Genomic DNA, 22932 nt, shown 5'->3' with positions numbered 1-22932 from the left:
CAAATTTATCAACTTTAATTATTCCTTTTTTTTTTTAAGATTTTATTTATTTGTTTGAGATAGAGAGCACAAGTGGGGAGGTGGGGCAGAGGGAAAGGGAGAAACAGGCTTTCCACTGAGCAGGGAGCCTGACACGGGCAGGGTTCGATCCCAGGACCCTGGGATCATGACCTAAGTCAAAGGCAGAAGCTTACTAACTGAGCCACCCAGGTGCCCCTAATTATTCCATTTTAACCAAATCAGTAAAGAGAAAAATGATCCTCAGTATAGTCGAGGTCTTCATATTAATGGAAACCCATAGTGTATTTGTATTTGCAAAGTATAACTGGAGATGCTAGGGGGTCTCAATAACTCCTGTCAAAACACTGTAATTGAGGTGGTAAATCTGACTGTAATTGAGGTGGTAAATCTGACTTGTCAGAATCCAGGCTCCTCTGCTTATCACCCCCCATCTCTCCCCTGTACCTCATCTCTCCCTGTCCTGTGCATCCTGACCTCTAAGCCTCCTCTATCTCCCAGGGTTCCCAGGAGCCAGTAGGAGTTGTCTGTGATTTGACCCAGACTTGCCTGTGTTCTCAGTCCTTGATACCTTCAGACACAGATGTTTCCCTTCCTTGGGGTTCACCTTCCTCCCAGCTTAGTTTATTACTCTCCCTTATTTAATGAGATGTACCTTTCTTGGTCTCCCCGACTCCCAGTGCATGTCTTTGTTGTAGCATGTACGTTGTAACCCTCATCCTTTACCTGCTCTGTCTCTCTCTCTGACCTTAGCTGAGTCCCTCAGGAGCTGAGCAGTTTTACTGGCCCACCCGGGTCTTCCCACAGTACTCGTGTCTGGTAAGGGCACAGGTAGCGTGCGTGGGGAGACTCTGGTTTGATTATTTCTTTTAGAGGTGCAGCTGGCTTTTGACAGGATGAAAAAAAACTGACCATTTTCTGTTTACGCTAGTCCCAGAAACTCCTCTACTGAGATCATTTTCAGGGTCAGCAAGAGTGAAATCTCTACTTCTTCAAGTGTCTCACCTGAATGAAACAACTCGTTTGCTGCCATCCTGCTCCCGCAGTAATAGCTTATGATCAGTGTGCTACTTAGTTTATATCGTGTAACTAACATTTAATTCCCAGATGGAGAGGTACAGCTCAAACTTGTTTAACAATGTTGGCCGTATTTCCATTTCTAAGGAATTCTCTGTTTTTTCCTGAGCCCAGGGAAGTCTTTTCTAGAACAACTGTATTTTCAGAAAGAGAGCTGAGAAGGAAGTAAGACTTGCTATGATGTGTGGGAAGGGGTTTCAGTGATGGGACTGAGCAGAGTGGAGGGGTATAGGTGAGGGCAGTCAGGGAAGAGCAGGCCCATGGAGCATCAGCTTGAGTAGACCACAGGGCGGGACAGGGGGGATGGTGATGATGGGAGGTATGGTCAGGGCTGGTGTGGAGGAAAACCCTAAGAAAAAGTGAAAAAAACTTTGTTAGGACCTCAGTGGTAGGAGAGCCCATGGATAGGTTGTGAGAAAAGATAAAGACAAACATAGTAGGCCAGCAAGGAGCACAAGAACTGGGAAGGAAGTGGGAGGGGCGGAGCAGGGCACAAGGCAGAAGGAGATACACGACACAAGGGTATTGAAGTCCTTGCTTAGGTGGGTATCACTTTGAAACTAACAGCTTGCTCCAGGACCTCTCAGGGATCTCCCGGACACCCTTTTAGAGACTCTATAGCACCACAGGGTCCAGATTTTTATATGTTTTTAGCAGGAGGGTCTCCTTTATCTCTGCTGGACTCCCCAGATTCCACTTCTGGCATGTGCTCTTTTTACTGCAAGGCTCAGGTTTTTTTTTAATATGGTACAGCTTTTTACTGCATAGTTAAGAGGTTGGTAATGTGGCTTGAGTCTGCATAATGTATATATTTGTCGCCATACCTATACCTATATCTATAATCATTACATTTCCATCTTGGACCACTAGTAGCTCAAGAACGAAGTTACCATACCTGTTGTGAGGACGAAAGTGTGCTTACTTTAAAGGCTTAAGGAAGATGAGAGTATGGTCACCTATTAGATAATATTTGCTTAGGTTGCTTTTTAATTACTACTTACTTACAAATTTTTCTAAAGATGATGGCTATAGTTCACAACAGATTAAAGAATGCTTTTGCATTTTTTATATAATGTTATTTTCAAAACTAGCAAATTAGAAAAGCAAGCTTTAATTGTGACTATATGTTCTGAAACTTTGCAGGAAGGATGATGTTAAACACAGATATTTAGAGGAAAAAATATAGGACCCCTGGGTGGCTCAGTCAGCTGGGCATCTGCCTTTGGCTCAGGTCATATTCCCAGGAACCTGGGATGAGTCCCGTGTCAGGCTCCTTGCTCAGCGAGGAGCCTACTTCTCCCTCTGCCTGCCCTTCCCTTGCTTGTGGGTGTGCAATTTAAAATTTTAAATGTATACAAAAATAAAATTGTACAGTGAACCTCCTCTTGTCCAACATGCAGCATTATATTTTAAACATAAAGTCAAATGTTATTTTATTTATCCCCCCACTTGCTTTTTCCTGTCCCTACTTCCAGACAATTTTAAAGTAAATCCTGGATGTTATATTTTGTATACATAAACAATTAAATATATACAGCTCTAAAAAATAAAAAAATAAAAAGTTTTTTTTTTTCTTTTTTAATGGTCAGAGTGCCATTAAAGAAAAAAATAATTCTTGATGTCATTAAGAATTTTATATCAGGATGTATAGTCTGTCTTCAGATTTCTCTCTCTTTAATTCCTTTATGATAGGATTGTTCAAATCAGGGTCCAAACAGGGTTGGTTCACACCTTCATGGCATTTGATTGATTCTTTTTACCTTAGGTGAATATCTCTTTGAACTTAGGGGAACACTCCTTCCAATTTTTTTTCTTTGTGTTTACTTATTGAAGAAACTAGGTCAAGTGTCCTCTGGAATTTCCCACATTTTGGGTTTGGCTGGCTGCATCTGCCACGGTAGTGTTAACATAGTCTTCCAGCCCCTGTATTTCCTGTAAACTGGTAGTTAGATCCAGAGACTTGATGAGGTCAGATCCCTGTTGTTGTTTCTTATGCAACAATCCTTTCTGGTAGGTGGGGTGTATTTCCTGTTGCCTCTTCTTTGGAAGCACATGTCTTGTTATATCTCTCAAATTCATGTTCAGAACATGTATATGATAAAGGTAGAGGTTCTGTTTTATGATTTTTTATATTAACCAGTGTTTTTGATTTGTTCATTTGACATATATATATATATATCAGGAAATACCGTGTAAGCAAAACAAAATTAAAAAGTCCTCTTTACATACTCTTCATTGGCCTCATTTAGACAGTTAAGATAAGAATATCAAGGTAGTGTTTTGGAAATAATAAAACCTGAGTCATAGCATACCTTATTAGTTCCTTTTTAATCTGAGTCTATGTGAGATCTGATTTAGCATCTTAATTACGATCATAAGTCATCGCATACCTATCACTTTAATTTTTACATATCAAAATGATATATATTTTAGGTGAACTCTAAGGACTTGGGGAAGATAAAAAATGAGAAGTATGTGGTGACTTTTTTTTTTCCCTGTGAAAAGGTAGTTCATCTGGCAGTTAGAGAGAAAACAAAACAAAGGAGCCATGAGACTTGTTCTTTGAAATCCTCCAGAGATGTGATAATAACTAAGCTAATATGCATTGGCTTCTCATAAATTGCCTCGGTAGTTTGGGCCTTGAGTGCCTTAGAAATTAGCTTTCTCCCCATGCCTCTTCACTGTTGCTATAGTACTCCTACCAGAGTCCTATTTGTTTGTGTTTAAGAAGCCAGGATAATATCTCTCTTATATTCACTTCCAGAACTTGAGTTTTGTTTTCATCTTCTAAGAACTCTGTAAAGTACCACCATTACTCTAGCAGGACTCTTGCTACGAAGTTCATTATAACATAGCAGGAAATCAACAAAATAAGATTTAGAGCAGTGACTTCTAAATCTGAACTATGCATCAGAATCCCCTGGAGCTCTTTAAACAGAACACAGGTTTCTGGAACTCACCCCAGATCTACATCAGATTCTTGGGTGCTGGGGCTACAGGGATCAGTTACAGTGAGAAAAGACCCCAGCCTTGGAACTTCACATTCCTCGAGTGATTTATGTATGGGTAGTGGGCTCATGACTGGCAACTGGAAAGACTGTAGACTAGTAGGTGGTTTCTTAGACTTCACAGTGGTTTATTTAATAACCGAAGATGGTAGAATTGATGATAAACTTTGGGGAAATTTACTGTTTTTACATGTGACTTAAGGGAATGCATCAAAAATTGGGAAAAGACCCAGCACATTGTCCAATGGGATACAAATCCTAAACGACTGTGACAGTACTGAGGGGAATGTTTGTTTGTTTTTCTTTGAGGGGAATGTTTGTTACAGACAAATGCTGAATAGAAAACATAGAACAGAAAACAGCCTACATAAATACCATGGGAGAAAGCAGTTCACTGTGTGTCATGAAGGACAGAGCCACAAATCTGTGGTGTAGTACCTATTACAAAAGCTAAAAAATATGAAAACTTAGGTGAAATGGAAACAAATACTGTTCTCAGTGCTGAAACATTAAAAATGTTCCTATTAAGGACACTTGGGTGGCACAGTCAGTTAAGCCTCTGCCTTCGGCTCAGGTCGTGATCCTGGGATCCTGGGATTGAGTCCCGCATTGGGCCCCTTGCTGGGCAGGGAGCCTGCTTCTTCCTCTGCTTGCCACTTCCACTGCTTGTGCTCTCTCTCTTTCAAATAAATAAAATAAAACCTTTAAAAAAAAAGTTCCTTTTATAATCGGGAGTCCCACAGTGATTCCTACTAGCAGCAGTATTCAACATTTACTAAAGATTCCCACCCAGACAATAAGTCAGGGAAGAAAAATATAGGTGAGAAAATTGGAAATAAAGAATAAAAGTGTCATGAGAACTCTAAGGGAAATATGGCAACTGATTATTAGAATTAATAAGAGGGTTTAATAGGTTTTTCAGCTGCAGGTCAACATGCAAAAAAGTCAATTACAACAGCAGATGATTTGAAAATGAAATTTTTAGGAAATAATGTGTATGATGGCAACAATAAAAAACGGGAAGTACCTCATAATAACTTAATGAAGTATGCAAGAACATTACATAGAAAAATTTTATACCTTATTGAAAGAGATTTTTTTTTTAAAAGATTTTATATATTTATTTGACAGAGAGAAATCACAAGTAGATGGAGAGGCAGGCAGAGAGAGAGAGAGAGGGAAGCAGGCTCCCTGCCGAGCAGAGAGCCCGATGCGGGACTCGATCCCAGGACCCTGAGATCATGACCCGAGCCGAAGGCAGCGGCTTAACCCACTGAGCCACCCAGGCGCCCCTGAAAGAGATTTTTAAAAGTCTTTAAAAATAGTTGGGAGGCCTGCCATGTCAGATGTATAGGAAGTCCCATTTGTCTCCAAATGGATCTATAAATTCAGGGCCTTTCTAATCAAACTTCCAACACAGGTTTTTTTTGCATCTTGGCAAGCTAATACACAAAGCTATATGAAAGCATAAAGGAGGAGGAATAACTCTGTATACTCCAGAAGAAGATTAGAAACAGTGTTGAGGGTCAGGAAAAGAATTTGCCCTACTGGATATTAAGGTTTACTGTAAATAAAGCTCAGGTGGTTAATACAGTGCATTTTGACTGATAAGGCAGTGGAGTAAAATAACTCTGAAAAAGAGGCCCTGTGTGTGGCAGAGCTGGCACTGTAGATCAGTAGAACCCTCTTCAATTGAGTATTAAATTGTGAAAGAGTAAAAGTGGATTCCTAAGTAATACCATACCGAAAATCAGCATATGTAGCATTGAGGTTTTTTTTAAAAGAAAAATCAGGTTATAAAGCAACATTTATCATGTAATTCCATTTTTGTAAAAAAAAAAAAATACGTGTGTGTGTGTGTGTGTTTATATATCTTGAGGAAAGATTTGGAGGACATCAAAAATCAAGGTGACAAAAGTTAACTGGTACTGAGTGGTCAGATTATTGGCAATTTAAGTTTCTCCTTACACCTTTTGTTTTTCTCTAGGTTGTTTTTTTTTTTTTAACACATTGAGTATACATCACTTTTAATTAGAAAAAAATTTTGTTTGGAGTTTTTTTCTCTTAGCTCTTAGCTATTCTTATTTGCTTATTTTTCTAGATTAGTTTTAGAATTGTTTTTGACAACTTCTAAAGTACCTCCTAACTCGTGCATACGCACGTGCACACACACACACACACACACACACACACCATTTTCATTGTGATTTTGACTGGAATTTTCTGGTACATAATAGGCACTCAGTACATGTTTGTTAAATAAATAAATATGGCAGCAATTGGCATCTTTATAACTGTTAGCCCTTCCAGTCCAGAACATGGTATGTTACTTGGGCTTTGAGTCCTTTTTTAATAAACGTTAAGTTTTGTGATTTTTTTAAAATACAGATCTCACACATTGACATGACTAATGATTTCTAAAATTGTGCAGTCTTTTCATTTTCCCCCCATGTTGAGTCAAACTGTTAGCTGTGTTATATTTAATGTCAGGACTTAGAAGTGTCAGAATGATTTAAAGGTAGATAAACATGTCCTGTGTAGCGAGGTTAAGGACCTGGGTTTATTTAGCTTAGAGTAAATGACTAGATTGAAACTGACTACCTATGTCCAAGCATTTGGTAGTGGCCAGCGTTTTTCCAGCTCTGCCAAAAACAGAACACAAGTAGATGAACTTCAGCGACATGGTGAAGAATTTCGATTAGAGATTACAGACCCATAGTATGAAGCTGAAGCCACCCTCAGAAATGCCATATTTGGACTGCACAGTAAATCTTAAGTCATTGTTAATCTAAAATTTGGGAGATTACACATAAAAATTAGGATATTCAGCTTTTCTGGAAAGACCTAAAACCTGGTACTCCAGTGCCCTAATTCCCAGTGGCAGCTGAGGCTAGAGTTCGGGAGCTCCTGTCTTCCATAAACCAACCATGCGCTTTCCAGTTTTCCACAGCCCACACCCAGCCCTTTTCATGTTCCTGTCCTGCCCCTGTCAGCATCTAAGTTTGCAGCCCAATTCAAATGGTAAAGGAAGAGTCAAGTTGCATACCGGTGGCTGTTGCATCTTCTCATTTGCAGTTTTGGTGTTGTTTTTAAAATATAATTTAAATACGGTCCTGGCTAACAAGCAGGAAGTGAACTGAATGATTCTTCGAGGATGTTGTTTGTGCTGTGATTCTGTGATCCTGTAGAATAGGCCAGTGGTTCCAAGACTCTTTTCTCATTGCACATGGTCCTACGTAGAAGTGCAGAGTTAGAATGGACCCCCCTGCAAGACAGTGAGGCCACAGAGGACATGCTTCATCTGGAGCTCGTCCCACGCTCAGGAAGTGTGAAAGTTATTGTAGAGGGGCCAGCAGTTCAAACAACCGGCTACCTCACTGAGAAGGTTTATTAAAAAATCTGTTTCTTTTATGCATATTTATTTAAAGGGGAGGGAAGGGCTTTGTAGGGAACTTTGAGTTTTATAAGTACCCAGTTCTGCCACCCCCATTATTATGCATGGTCTGGTGGAGTACCTATTGTGGGAACCGTTCTTTTGAATATCATTTCATTGGTGCTTACCCATGATCTAAACACGGTTTTCATACCTAATGTTATGGGCGTACTTTCGTAAAGCAAAAAGCGGAAAAGCAGTATAGGAAAGAAATCAGAAGCGATAATTTCTCAATTTGTTTTCTTCTAATTTTTGTCTGTCTGAGAAGCTTTCTCATTCAGTGGTAAATTCTCAGATGGATCCCACAGATAGGAAAATTAATAGCACATGTGGCCAGTGGTATTGCATACAAAGTCAGTGAAATGACAGGTAGAAAAAAAAATTTTCTTAAAGAAATTTGGCCTCAAGCAATAATCTTGTTTGTAGGTTTTGTTTTTTTTTTTTTTTCATGGAACTAACTAGTTTGCCCCATTTCTTTTGGCATCAAGTAGACATAGCTTTATTGTGACTCAGAGTCCAGTGCTATCCTTATTTAAGGACGTGAAATGTTATCTCAAGGGATCCTTTTTGGAGTCTCTAAATGTCTTGGGTAATAAGTGAAACTTTTAGCCCAGGACCAAATATTCCACTTACCCACCCAAATTGTTTCCCAGTTGTGGTCTTAAACTAGGATCCTATGTGTGTGTGTTCTTAAACTTATGGTAGGACTCTTGGTTCCCACAGAACAACCTCTGTCCTCAACCCCACCCATCACCAGTAATGGTGAAGATGACATTTCGGTTTATAACATGTTTCAGAAGGCCCCATCAGGGCTTTTCCGAAGTCTCTGTCTTATATGGGGAACCTCTCTGTATGTCCTATATGAAGGCATCACACTTGTGCTTTTTCTACCCTTGGCTATCTGATAAGTACAGGTATAAGTTTCCCAGTGGATTGTTTCAGAAGTAATGAGTTACAACTTTATTTTTCATGAACAAAATAGCTTTAAAATACACATATCCTTCATTTTTAAAATGCTTTCTATGTTTCGGTTCTAGTCCAGCATAGCAGACATTGTCAGTAGTTGGTAGCTATCAGCCTCTTCCTTGCTACCCTCTTATTAAATCTAAACAAGTCTTCAGATGGAGAATGAGAGCTGACTCATGACCTCAGACTGGAAACAGTCACAAGTCTGAACTAGTCCTCAGTGTGGAGCTGCTTCCAGGTAAGCATATAGTCATCTGATGGCCACCAAGTACCTTTTCTTAAATCAAGTATGAGACCACTATCCTACTTGATCACCTTTGCTAAAAATTCAAGTGTTTATAAATTTAAGATCTAATTTCTTTGAAATTAATCTTTGGGACTAAATCTTCAAGTCCTCTGTGTTCCAGACTTGGAATTACAATTACAGCATTAGTTTGAACCTGCTGTTTCCTGCAGCACTTAAAGAAGCTATCCAAATTAATAAAGGGCTGACATTATAAAAGAGCATACAGGTTGAAAATTTGTATTTAGGCAAATGAGTTTTTTTTAATTTTTTAAAGTTCAAATTCTAATTGGGGGGGGTCCCTCTCTAAGACAACTAGCCTGATCTCTTTTTAAAAGATCGGAGTTACGAATACAAGAAAGGGAGAGATTATTTTAGGTTACAGGAAATGTAAGATACTTAACCAAATGAAATGCATGGTCCTTGGTTGGCTTCTGATTCAAGAGGGAAAATCACTGATAACACATTTTGGGGGTAGTTTGAGAAATTTGAATATGGGCTGGTTATTTGATGGAGCCATAATATCATGCTCAGTTGTGATCTCAGTCTCTTGGTGATATAGGAAAAGGTTTTGTTATATGTGAGTCTGTGCTCACATATTTAGGAGTGAAGGGTCATGATGTCTAATTTATTTTGAAATGGTTTACCAAGGGGCACCTGAGTGGCTCATTCGGTTAAGCGTCTGCCTTTGGCTTAGGTCGTGATCCCGGGGTCCTGAGATCTCTGGAATCTCAGCCCTCTCCCTCTGCTCTTCCCTGTGGCTTGAGCTTCCTCTCTATCAAAAGAATAAATAAGATCTTAAGAAAAATGGAAATGGTTTACCAAATAGGTATATGAAATATGACAAAATATTAACCATTATTGAGTCCAGATGGCAGGGTTTGGGGTGTTCATGGCACTGTTTTTTCTACTTTTCTGGATGTTTGACAATTTTCATAATTGTGAATGATAATAATAATAATGAGGTCATCTTCGGGAGAGAGACACTGTGGGACAAAGTGGGTCTTCCTACCCTGAGGCTGCCTTGTGGTTTGGGAGAAGGCGGCTTGGCTGGAGGAGAGCCATGCAGCGCTGGGTTGAACCAGCTATGACGGGCTCACCCGTCATGCAGTCCTCATGACTCTGCAGGCCATTCAGAGACATTTTCCCAGGCTCCACGTGCTCTCAGAAGAGCTGTGGGAGAGTGCTCTGCTGCTCGGATGCACTGTCCCACAGACTTCTCTTGGCAGCCTGGGGGAGGTTCACATTGCCTTGGCTATGAGTTCCCTGGAAAACAAGGCAAGCTGGATAGTTTTACAGTAAAAACTCCATGTTGGATATTTGTTCTTGGTGCCCTGGGACTATGAAATATAACAACCCCAATGCACGACCACTCCCTTAAAAAGTATTACTCACTGGAGCACGGTACTACTTAAAACTCATCTACTGCCCTGCTAAGCCAGAATGGAATTTGTTCAACCCGTATTTGACTTTTTGTTGTTGTTTTTCCCTTTCTCTTCATGCAATCTCTGAACTTCTAATAAAGCCATTTTGGAGCAGTTTGTTTAGACAAAATGTGGAATAAAATAGCAGAACTCAGGTTCGTCCTTAAAACATACGCCCCTCTTTCTTTCTCTCATAAATACTGCTGAGTCCCTCCCCCCCACCCCCTTTTTTTTCCCCTAGAGACTTAATGCTCTTCTGTGAATGACCAGGTGAGCCAGAAGAATGTTAATGTGGTAACAAATCAGCATTTGGGGCCTCCTGGAGGTTGGGAGGTTTGTGCAAAGGTAGTAGAGCAGCAGCTCTTTACAAACAACAGGATGTCAAAGACCTGGACTGGAGACCCTTGGAGGCTGCTTGGAAGCCTGCGATGGAAATGGACTCTTGCTGGTACTGGACGTCGAGGGACATTAAGCAGTGTGGAAATATAAATTACTTCTAGAAATACACATACCTGAAGACTCCTGGTAGAAAACTGATCCCACAACAAAACTGTCCTCCTCCTAACCCCAGTCTCTTCCTGTGTCTAACGACAGTCTTCTTAGATTTAGGGGCACCTCAATAACTGGCAAGAGAGCAGGCGTACTTAAATGTGATTTACAGTGGCCTCGGAGTCTTGGAATGCCATTGTCAGGTGGTTTTCAAGTGAAGAGATGCTCACTATATGGTTTCTATTTTGTCCCCTAAACCCAATCTCCTCCTGACTCCAGTTCTGTGCATTTAGAACACCAGTGTTTGCAGGCTTGGAGCTTAGGCCCAGAGAAGGGAAAGGAAAAGGGCCTCCTGGATTCTTTGCCAAGTTGCTATTTAGTTTTAGAGAATAGTGGAACTTTGCTTTAGCTCTGGATAAGTACAAAATCTCAGTGGCCTGCTGAACTCTTTGAGGAAAGTTAATTACATTAAAGAGCAAAGATAAGCTTGTAGTCTTTATCACCGTCTGTTATCTGTGGATAAATGAAATACATCTCTCTAGCATTTCAAGTCAGTATATTTTAGTGGCAGTGATTTTCTCTGTTTATATATCAAAATTAGTTTGCCATGAGGACTGACACAGTATCTTTTGTGTTTAATCTCTCTTCAACCAATAAAGTTTCCTATGGCCGGTGGAATTTGGAATAAGCAGGTGCAAATGTTTTCTGCATGTTGAACTTGCCATTTCTCTTGTAGATGCCATGGCAGAGGTAGGGGGTGGGGGTGGTTTTTCCACTGGAATTATGGTGAGTGGCCAGTTTAGGGATGATTCTCTCTAGCATAATCCTCTCCTGGGGGTGGAAAGGATGGGGGGAAAAAGAGTTCAGTGTTCTCCCAGTAGTTTCAGTAATCACTTACATACAATTTTCTTTAGACTGCTTTCTTTTTCTATAAAGGAAGGTGTCATATTGATACTGTTGTTTAGCCTCCTGGTAAGATTTAGTTATCACTCAAGGTGTGTCCAGACACCGTGCTTTCTGAATTCAGAGCTGTAGCTTTCATAGTCAACTTCAGTTTTAGCCCCTTCCTAATAATAACATTCTATTGCTAGAGATTTTGTACAAGGAGATTTTTGAAAATCTCGATCTTAGTTACCTAGATCTGTAAGTATTAAGCATGATTTATCAACAAAGGCAGAATGACTTAGATACTGCCATTCTATTGTTATTTATGCCTTTGGAAGACTGACTTTATAATCATTACTTTGAAAATCACTAAAATTTTTCTGTATTTGTGAATTCCGGAATTTCCAAATTTGTGAATTGTTAAGGACTCCTTTCTTACAATCTCCATCCCCACCCCACAAAGAAGTAGGACAAATAAATACAGAAGTCTCTTCGACTCTCAGTGACTAAGGAATAAAGGATTCATTTTAAAGCACTCAGAATAATGCCAGTGGTGTGCATGTCTTGTTTGACATTTTATGTAGAGAATAGGCACATGATCAAAACACGATCCATGTCAGATGTGTTAGAAAAAATGCATTTCATCTCTGTAAATCTAGAGATTATGCTGTCATAGATGTCACTCTTATTTTGCAATCCTCGTGACTAAAGCAATTGTGCTGTCAAAGCTGTAGCTTGTGTAGACAGATGTCAAACTGCAGTCACTGATGTTCTGGATCTTTCTACAGGAGAGTCTGAAGGATACTGAATGTAAAAGTGAAAACTTCTTTGTGTTTTTTTTTAATATAAAAATTATTTCAGAACAATTATAATCATGGACTTTGCAGAATCTGGAGATACCTGTTAGAACTTCTGGCCCTTCCAATTTCATGGTTATAATACTATCTCTGAGGCTGTCTTGGAACCTGGAGATGCTTACCCCTGGATGCTTACTCCTCTTGTGTTTCCAGGAAGGTCATCAACAGAGTAGTTTATACCTGGAGGTGGGCTGGAAGGGAAGGAAGAAAGGAGAGATGGAGGGAGGGAGGAAAGGAGAGAGAGAGGAAGAGAAGAAGGAACCATGCTGGTACTTTTTATGAAATTCGGTTGCTACCTTATGAGATGAATGGTAATGTCTCCATTTTTCAGATGGAATGTACTCCTTTACACCAGGCTTCTTTACTTAAAATTTTGTTTGTGAGACTTTTTTCTGATAGGGCCTGGAGTTGTAGTTTATTCATTTTTAGAGGCAATATAATACTTTACCGACCATGCCCCCTCTCTTTAACTGTAAATTCCAGATGTACATCTTTATAATTTGACATCTCTATACATCACAAAGTGATCACCACAGGTCTAGTTACCATTCATCATCATCCAGATAACACCCAGATAATTCTCTTCACCCTTTCACCACCCACAAACCACCCATGGTTTATTTCTGAACTCTCTATTCTGTTTTATTAATCAGTGATTCTGTCTTTGTACTAATACCACAATGTTCGATTTACTATAGCTTTGCAGTATAGTTTGAAATCAGAAAGTGTGATACCTCAAGCCTTGTTCTTCTTTCTCAAGACTGCTTGAATCTTTTCAGAATATTTTGTGGTTCCATACAAATTTTAGACATATTTGTTCTAGTTTATGAAGTATGCCACTGGAATTTTGAGCAGAAGACTTGAATAAACATTATTTCAAAGAAGATGTACAGATGGCCAACAGACACATGAAAAGATGCTTAACACCATTATTTAACAGGCAAATGACCTAACATCAAGACGACAATGACCTAACATCATTTATAATGGTTATTTAAAAAAAAAAGATAAGTAATTACAAGTGATGGTGAGGACGTAGAGAAAAAGGAACTTTTGTATACTGTTAGCGAGAAGGTAAATCAGTATACCCACTATGGAAGACACAGTCGGATGCATGGGTGGCTCAGTTGGCTAAGCATATGACTTTGGCTCAGGTCATGATCCCGGGGTCCTGGGATTGAGTCCCACATTGGGCTCCTTGCTCTGTGGGGAGCCTGCATCTCTCTCAGCCTGCCACTCCCCCTGCTGGTGGTCTCTCTTTCTCTCTCTGTCTGACAAATAAATAATAAAATCTTAAAAAAAAAAAAAAAAAAACCTGAAGAAAAGGAAATATAGTGGCCTCAAAAAATTAAGAATAGAACTATTGTATGACCCCAATATTCTACTCTGTGGTATTTATCCAAAGATATGAAAACACTAATTTGAAAAGATATATGCACACCCGTGTTTTCAGCAGCATTACTTAACAATAGCAAGATATTGAAACAACCTAGTTGTCCATCAATAGATGAATTAAAAAGGAGCAGCATATTTATTTATACAATGGACTACTACTAAAACAACAACAACAAAAAGAATGAAATCTTGCCATTTGTGACAACACAGATGGACCTTGAAGGTATTAGACTAAATGAAATAAGACAAAGAAAGACAAATGCCATATGATTTCAGTCATATGTGGAATCCAAAAAAACCAAACAAATGAACAAATAAAATAAAAACAACAGACTAGTGGTTACAGGGGATGGGGGCGTGGTTTGTGGATGGTGAAAGGGTGAAGAGAATTATCTGGGTGTTATCTGGATGATGATGAATGATAACTAGACCTGTGGTGATCACTTTGTGATGTGTATAAATGTTGAATTATAAAGATGTACATCTGAAATTTACATTTAAAGAGAAGGGAGCATGGTTAGTGAAGTATTATATTGCCCCTAAAAATGAATAAACTACAACTCCATCCCCCCCTTTTTTAGAGAGGGGGAGCTATGTGGGAAGGAGCAGAGGGAGAAGGAAAGAGAGAATCTTAAGCAGGTTTCATGCCCAGTGCAGAGCCTGACATGGGACTCGATCTCACAATCCTGAGATCATTACCTGAGCTGAAATCAAGAGTTGGACACTAAACTGAGTGAGCCAACCAGGCACCTCTCTTCTGCTCATTTCTTAATCAGGTTGTTTGTTTGCTTTGTTGCTGTCATTGAGTTATATGAATTTTATATGTATTTTGGATATTAACCCCTTATTGGATACGTAGTTTGCAAGAAAAAATTGCTCCTACTCAGTGGGTTGCCTATTTTTTTTAGTTTTTTGTTTTGTTTTGTTTGTTTTTTGGTGGTTCCTGCACTGGGTAGAAGCTTTTAAGTTTGATCTCCAATTTGTTGACTTTCACTTTTGTTTCCCTTGTCTTTAATGTCAGATCCACAAAGATGTTACCAAAACTGATGTCAAAGACTTTAAAACTTATATTTCAGTCTTATTCAGTCTTGGAAGATTCTAGGTTTCTAGGAATTTATTAATTTCTTCCAGGTTGTCCAGTTTTTTTGTGTATCATTTTTTCATAGTAGTCTCTTACAATCCTTGGTTGTAACTTCTCCTTTTTCTGTGTTATTGGTGTTGGTTGTAACTTCTCTTTCTGATTTTATTTGAATTCTCTCTCTCTCTCTTTTTCTTGGTTAGTGTAGCTAAGTGTTTGTTAATTTTGTTTATCTTTTCAAAGAGCCAGCTATTTATTTATTTATTTATTTATTTATCCTTTTTTTCCTATTGCCTTTTTAGTCTCTGTTTCTCCTCTGGTCACTATGTCCTTTCTTCTGTTAATTTTGGTCCTTGTTTGTTCTTCTTTCGTGATTCCTTTAGGTGTAAAATTAGATTGTTTATTTGAGATTTTTCGTATTTCTTGAGGTAGCCCTTATTGCTATAAACTTCCCTCATAGAACTGCTTTTACTGCATCCCATATATTTGGTATTTCCTATTTTTATTTTCACTTGTCTATGGATTTTTTTCTTTTACTTCTCCTTTGTTTCCTTTAAAGACCCATTGGTTGTTCAGTAGCATGTTGTTTAATTTCCAAGTTTTCATGTTTGTTTGTTTGTTTTCTCCATTTTCTTTTTCTAATTAATTCCTAGCTTCATACCAGTTTGCTTGGAAAAGATGCTTGATACAATTTAACTATTGTTGAAATTATTGAACTTGTTTTATGGCCAATCTGTGATCCAAACTGGATACATTTCCTGTACACTTGAGAAAATGTATTCTGCTTTTGGATAGAATGTTTTCTATATATTTGTTAAGTCTATCTGGTCTAATGTGTTTGAAACTGATGTTTCTATATTGAGTTATTGCTGTTGTTGTTGTTGTCTAGATAATTTATCCATTGACAACAGTGGGATATTATACTCTCCTAGTGTTACTATATTGATTTCAATTTCTCTCTTTAAGTCTGTTAATATTTTCTTTATATATTTTAGTTCTCCCCTGTCTGGTGCATATATATTTATAAATGTTATATTTTCTTGTTAGATTGACCTCTTTATGTAATGCCTTCTTTTTAAGATTTTATTTATTTATTTGATAGAGAGAGATCACAAGTAGGCAGAGCAGGAGGGTGGGAGTGGGGGGAGGGAAGCAGGCTCCCTGCTGAGCAGAGAGCCTGATGTGGGGCTCAGTATCAGGACCCTGCGATCATGACCTGAGTCTAAGGCAGAGGTTTAACCTGCTGAGCCACCCAGGCGCCCCTGTAATGCCCTCTTTGGTTTTTTAATTCAATCTTTGTTCTGAAGTTTATTTTGTTTGAAAATGAGCATAACTACTTCAGCATTCTTTTCATTTCCATTTTCATGGACTGTCTTTTTCTGTCCTTTCAGTCTTTGTGTTCTTACTTCTGAAGTGAATATCTTATAGGCAGCATATAGATGGGTCTTGGTTTGTTTTTGTTTTTGTTTTGTTTTGTTTTTTAATCTGCTTTGCACTCTGTGTCTTTTTACTGATGATTTTAAACCATTTACATTTAAAATATACATAAGTATATACTTACTGCCATTTCCTTCATTATTTTCTTATTTTTGTAGTTCCTTTCTGTTCCTTTTTTCTCTTTCTCTCTTCCTTTGTGGTTTGGTAACTTTCTTGAGTGTTATGTTTAGCTTCCTTTCTCATTTTCTTTTGTGTATTTACTATATACTTCTTCCCTTGTGGTAACCATGAGGTTCACATAAAATATCATATATAAATAGCAGCTTGTTTTAGGCTCATAGAAACTTAATTTTAAATACATTTCAAAGCCTTACCTTATTACCCTTCGCCATGTTTTATAGTTTTTGATGACACATTTTGCATCTTTTTACTTTATGCTGCCCTTAACTAATTATTGTAGTTTGAGGGAATTTTACTATGTTTTTCTTTCAGCTTTCACGCTTGTTTTACAGGCAGTTCTTCACTACCTTTGTTATACATTTTCCTTTTCCAGTGAGATTTTTAAACTTTATTCATATATATATATGTGTGTGTGTGTGTGTGTGTGTGTGTGAGAACATATATAATAGATGTTAATTATGAATATATAATATATTAATTATAACCAAATATATATTTTCTAATATTTTTAACCAAATATATATATTTGGTTATAATGAATAGTGCAATTTCTCTTTGCCTTAAAGAAGGCCCTTTAGCATTTCTCATAGGGCCATTATAGTGGTGATGAATCCTATACCGTTTGCTTATCAGGAAAACTCTTAATCTCTCCTCCAGTTTGGGCTGATAACCTTAAGGGGGAGAGAATTCTTGGTTGAATTTATTGTACAGATAAAGCATCTGAGGTACTTCAGGGACTGGAGACCATTCCAGCCAGGTGCTCTGGCCAGGCTAGAGGAGCTCAGATTGTAATATTTAACCTTTCCTTTCAAGTTAGTCCCACTATTGATTCCTTTTATTCTTTCATTTGGTAAATAGTTATTAAACACATACTATATCATAGGCATTGGGGAGCTAATAGGATTTAGTGGCGAGCAAGTTGATAGTCTAATGATTTCCTCTTTCACTTTGCAGGTTATGGCTTTCAAATCACAGCCTATTTCCTCAAGAGAGGGTTACGCCTTTACTGTTTCAAGGGTTCACAGAGTACTGGTAAGAAACTGATTTCTTTAGTTGTCAGGCATTTTGCACTATTAACTTGCACTAGAGAAGGAATGAAAATTAAGGAATGAAGATTCCAACTTGCTTAATTACCTTTGTGAAATTGAAGTACTAATTAAGACTATTTCTAAATATTTGTGATTTTTGTTTTGTTTTGTTTTTCAATTTTCACTGATTTACTGCCTCTCTGAGAACTATGAGCTGAACCACATTATGCTTCATTCTCCTGCTGCATCTCAGCACTTTCATTGAGCTTCTAGAATGATTTGAGAGGCAGTTAAACTATGAATCACTTCATCTTTGTCTGTGCACACCAATTCCCTGGGATACAGAACAAGTGTGTACACGAGAAAATGCTTTCCCAGTCCAGAGCTGTCAGAGCCTTTCTTAGGTGTGTGACAAGGCCAGCTTCCCTCCTCATTTCCCCAAGTCAAGAAGTCCACTGGGGAAATGATGTCAAACACGTCCAGCCAACAACAATAAAGTCAGATGCTAATGACAATTCTCCAAGCTGATCTGAGCATTGGAAAGAAAATCTAACTGAACTTCCTTGGATGATTTTAATATATAAGATATGAGACAGGGACTTTGAAAATAAACTGTGTGGAGATTTGCTCTTGGAATCTTAACAATGATCTGCACTTTTTAAACTTAAAGTGTCAATCAAATATATTACTCTTTTAAAATATATATATATATATATCTTAATGGGACTTTCCACTTTGTTCAGTTCTCTTAGTAAAATAAGCCTGTCTGTTAAAATGAAGACTAGCTACTCTGTATGGTAGAGATTGTTATTGCCTAAATCTTCACTTTATTTAAATATTAAATATTAAATATTAAAACAATAAAAATTCCAGTTATGACCTAAGCAAAGAAAAGGTGTGCAGACGTTGCTTTCTATTTATACAATACCTGGCCCCCAAATGTTCAAAATTCATCATTCTAGCATTCTTATTTTTCAGAGGAAGAAGTGGAAAGACAAATCAGGGAAATTATTGGATAGAATTGATCATTTTGAATTTGAATTCTGATCTACTGAGTTGTAGTTCAATTTTATGGTTTTCGGCAAGAGGCAGATAATGAATTCTGTGACTCAGTTCCTCCTTCCTGAGAGCGAGAAGCAGGCTACTTACCACTTATCTCATTAAGAAATTTTAAGAATTAAGGTGCCTGAGCAGCCCAGTTGGTTAAGCACCTGACTTTGGCTCAGGTCATGATCTCGAGATCCTGGGATTGAGCCCTGTGCTCAGCAGGGAGTCTGCTGCTCCTTCTCCCTTTCCCTCTGCCCCTTCCCCTGCTCTTGCATGCATGCATGCTCTCTCTCTCTCTCAAATAAATAAAATCTTTTTTTTTTTTTTTTTAAAGAAATTTTAACAATTAGTGAATAAGGATGCCTGGGTGGCTCGGTCAGTTAAGCATCTGCCTTCAGCTCAGGTCATGATCTCTGGATCCTAGAATCAGCCCTGCATCAGGCTCCCAGCTCAGTGGGGATCCTGCTTCTCCTTCTCCCTCTGTTGCTCCCCCTACTTGTACTCTCTCTTTCCCCCTCTCCCTCTGTCAAGTAAATAACTAATCTTAAAAAAAAAAAAAAAAGAATGAATGAATAGATATTAATGACTTCTATTTTATTTATTTTTGGCTTTTCAAAGTCCTTCCCTAGTCTCCTAACCAGATAAAACATCTGTAAGAGGTCAGAGTTTCACAGCATGCTTTCTGGAAGGGGGATTTCTACATGAGGAGGACTAGTGGGGGTAAGACCAGAGTGACAGGTTAGGTTCCACTCAGGGAAGTGTGTAGGTCATGTGGTAGATACTGAGAATGGGGTTTTGAGGAGGATAAATGGAGCTGGGGTTTTTTTGGTTTTGTTTTTTGTTTTTTTTGTTGTTGTTGTTTGTTTGTTTTTTTAGAGCTGGTAACCTGCTTGCACTGAGTAGGATGAAATAGAATAGGGAAGAGTGATCACCAAGGACACAGCAGTGATCTAGGGGCGGGGTAAGGAGATGGCTCTTACTAGAACATCAACTCATTAGGCCTTTGGTGTAATTTAACCTAGCCAGGTGGTATGGTGTTAATTCTGTTTAAGTTGTGCATCTGTGTAATCAACACCTTCACACTTGGCTCCTGAGTATATCAGGCTAAGAGGCGTTATTGCCTCAGTCAGTCCCTCACGTTGTCAGCCATTGTTGGAAATGAGCAATGTGTGTAAAAGGCTTCACTTACCGATTCATACCATCCCTCTGTAAAAATATTGGTCATCTTAAAGGGAGGTTTTCTCTTTTAGAAAAAATGGCTTTGTGTTAATCAGTATGATACATGTGTATTATAAAAATATTAGAGCAGTACAACCAAGTATAAAGAAGGGAGAAGATCCTCACCACCCACCCAGAATACACATTGTTAGCATCAGCTAAACATCACTCCAGAGATAGTTGGAGGCTGCATACGTGAATGTGGATGGATAGACAAATGAGAGAGGAGAAAAGATACAGATGGCATTTACCACTTCATATTCTTTCTTTCACTGAATGTTGGGGCATCCAGTTCTGTGATTCCTTCAGCCTTTTCCGCCCGAAAGTCAATTGTTTTGCTTTAAGAAGTTGTAATGATTAGTGTGACTGTAGTGTAATTGTATCAACTGTGCTATCGCATGTTTTACTATTTCCTTATTATTATTCCTGTTAAGGACACTGCTATTTCCATAGCCTGATTCAGATTGGGAATCTGCCCTTCAGTTTAGGGGACGGATCTAAGACCAGATGACCAAAGAGATGACAGTTAAAGTAATTAGTTAGAATGTCAATGAGTTTTCAGATTTTAATCTTCTATCTTTCTCTTCCTCCTCTTGTATAAATCCGCACAATCATTAGAGAACGTTGATCCTATTTCCCAAATGTGAGTTCTGGTCAGAGAACAGCAAACTGACACAGGGGGAGGGCTGCAAGGGCCCTGCCTGGGGGTTTGAAGGGATATAACATAATGGTCCAGGGGCTCAGGTGGACCAATTTGCAACCTCCTGGGTGCTCCCCAGAGCTCTGTGCTTGCCCCGCCCTGCTGAGGGCAAACACTGAAAGGTGAGGAGAAGAGACATGTGTCTTATACATACATGCTTATGACTAGAACAGAAAATTCTGGGACCAAGTATTTCTCTGGTCATAGATTTTTGATGCCTTTAGTAATTTTATTTTCTTCATTTTGTGCAGAACTCCGTGTATTTCCTGACAGATTTGTGGTCTGTGTAAGTCAGCTTTCGTTCAGTCATGATCTTTTGGCAAGTCAGAATGAAGAATTGGTATGTACAAAAACATTCTGTAAATAAGTCCACTTAAATGACAACTTAAAAATTGAAAAAGTACTGTCTTCAGTTTTCATTTGGTTATCCAGCATTCAGTGCATGTTTTAGGGGACGAAAAATATCCTACCTATTGCATGGTAATATTAACTGATGTGTTTTGGTTTGTTTGCTTTTATTTTCTTGTTCTGAAGACCCGTTGAAAATTTAGTTTGATCAACCATATCTTTTCTACATCAATGTTACATGAGAAAGCAACATCTCACAAAAACTGTGATGATGCTTATGATAATATTCAAATGAGATAAAGTAAAATCTTTCAGTGAAATGAAGCAAAATCCACATATTTCTGCTAGAAGCTTTCATTGGGGTCAGTGGCTTTTGAATTTTATTCCATGGTGAATCACTGACATTTTCATGAGAATCAGTACTTTTCCCCAGTGTGTTGTTTCTTTGCTGATAGGGCTTGTTTTCTGTCTCTTTTCTCAGGCTTAGTCTCAAGCCTCATCAGGTCCTTGTTTCATTTGTGTTTTGTTGGAGTTCTCAGTGCGGATAAATAGAGAAAACTTATCCACACTATGATAGCTTTGAGCTTTGTCTTTTCAGCTTAACATACACACTTAAGAGAGTCTACTTGGGTGTGTGTGTGTGTGTGTGTGTGTGTGTGTTGTGCTGCAGCCACAGTCCACAATCTAAACTTACCACTGTATAATTTTTTTTCATATTTTTGGATATATTACTTGAACTTTAACCTAGCAGATACGAAACCTGGACATGAAGTATGACATGATTGTTATGCTTCTAAAATAATTTATGGGGATATTAGATGACCCCTTATGTTTATTATTTTTTAATCTATATGAAATGTGAAATTTGGGCCACCTGGTCTAAAATCAGCTTCTTAGCTCATCTTAAATAAATGCTAGAAGGGTGAATAGGGACTTGGGAAAAGTAGAGAGCAGACAAGCTTTTGTTTGGAGCAGATGATCCCTTTGGAAAAGCCAGTGGGATCCTTATTTCTTCATGTATCAATTAAATGGCATAAATGAAGCAAATTTAGCGAAAAGTATTCAAAGTGTATTCTTTGAAATGTTCCCAGGATGTTAGAGTTGTCTTAGTAAATTAATAAATACTAAAGTAGTAACGTTGTTAGTAAACAACTATAATACAACTTAACTGATTCTCAGAGCAGTGAAGAGATTGATCTGTGGTTTAAGAAAACAGTTAACTCTACCAGGAAGTGTCCCTGCTTCAGATGGAATACAGAAGAAATTAGATCTTTTATGATATGTAATATTAATACTTTATATCTTAAATGATTAAGGCTGAGTTAAAACATTTCAATACAAATGAAATACTATCCTCCTTCGGGGCACTGGTCTTTATATGGGTCTGAGTTTTCTATAACTGCTGTCATAGAAATCCTGTAATCTAGAGGACTTCGTAAATGTTAAGTTTTCATTCTGAAGAGTTGACTAGTCTCAGCCTTTTACATAAGCCCGTTCAGTTTTCCTATCCTCAGTACGTTGTGACTTGTAGTGATTAACGCTATCAGAGTTCCTATCACCAGGGTCCTTCATTGTTTTCAGTGACTCTCTATGGATGTGCTCCGTCTCTGGCTCTGCTGCCGCTCCACTCCCCCACCTCTGACTGTGCCTTCAGGAACACACGCTTCCCCGCCACACACACGGGAGTCAGCTAACACGTAGCCCCGCTAACCAGGTCCCTCCCTGGACACAGGCTCTGTGCACCCCTTTCTCCTTTCAGGCCCCCAGTCCACCACTTCCTTAAGCTTGTTGTCCCTAGAAATGGTGAACTATCCAGGCCTACCCAGGGCCTTCCTGCAAAATGCCCATCAGGCCAAAAACATGGTCCTTCTACCACAGATGCCTTGGAGCTCTCACCTCACTGATGTTGGACCTCTGCAGAGCCTACTTGTCTCAGCCATGTGAGGCTCAGTAAACCATCCTTCCTTCCCAGAATTGCCTTCTGTGTCAGAGAAGACAGGCATACTCCTCATTATGTACTTCAAATGCCCAAAGCCAGTGATACCTGGCTCTCGTGTGCAT

General features: G+C 38.6%; 1 protein-coding gene across 1 annotated transcript in view; it reads left to right on the top strand.

Moving 5' to 3' along the window:
- Positions 1-22932, top strand: part of LOC101683655 (SLX4 interacting protein) — a 179868-nt gene that overhangs the window by 138292 nt on the left and 18644 nt on the right. Inside the window, 2 exon segments of the mRNA XM_013055612.2 lie at positions 17485-17562; positions 20775-20863. Of these exon segments, the coding sequence (XP_012911066.1) occupies positions 17485-17562; positions 20775-20863 (167 nt within the window).

The sequence above is a fragment of the Mustela putorius genome, unplaced genomic scaffold (assembly GCF_011764305.1).
Source record: "Mustela putorius furo isolate JIRA1106 unplaced genomic scaffold, ASM1176430v1.1 tig00000874_pilon_pilon_pilon, whole genome shotgun sequence".
Lineage (NCBI taxonomy): Eukaryota > Metazoa > Chordata > Mammalia > Carnivora > Mustelidae > Mustela > Mustela putorius.
This window is presented reverse-complemented; position numbering and strand designations above follow the sequence as displayed.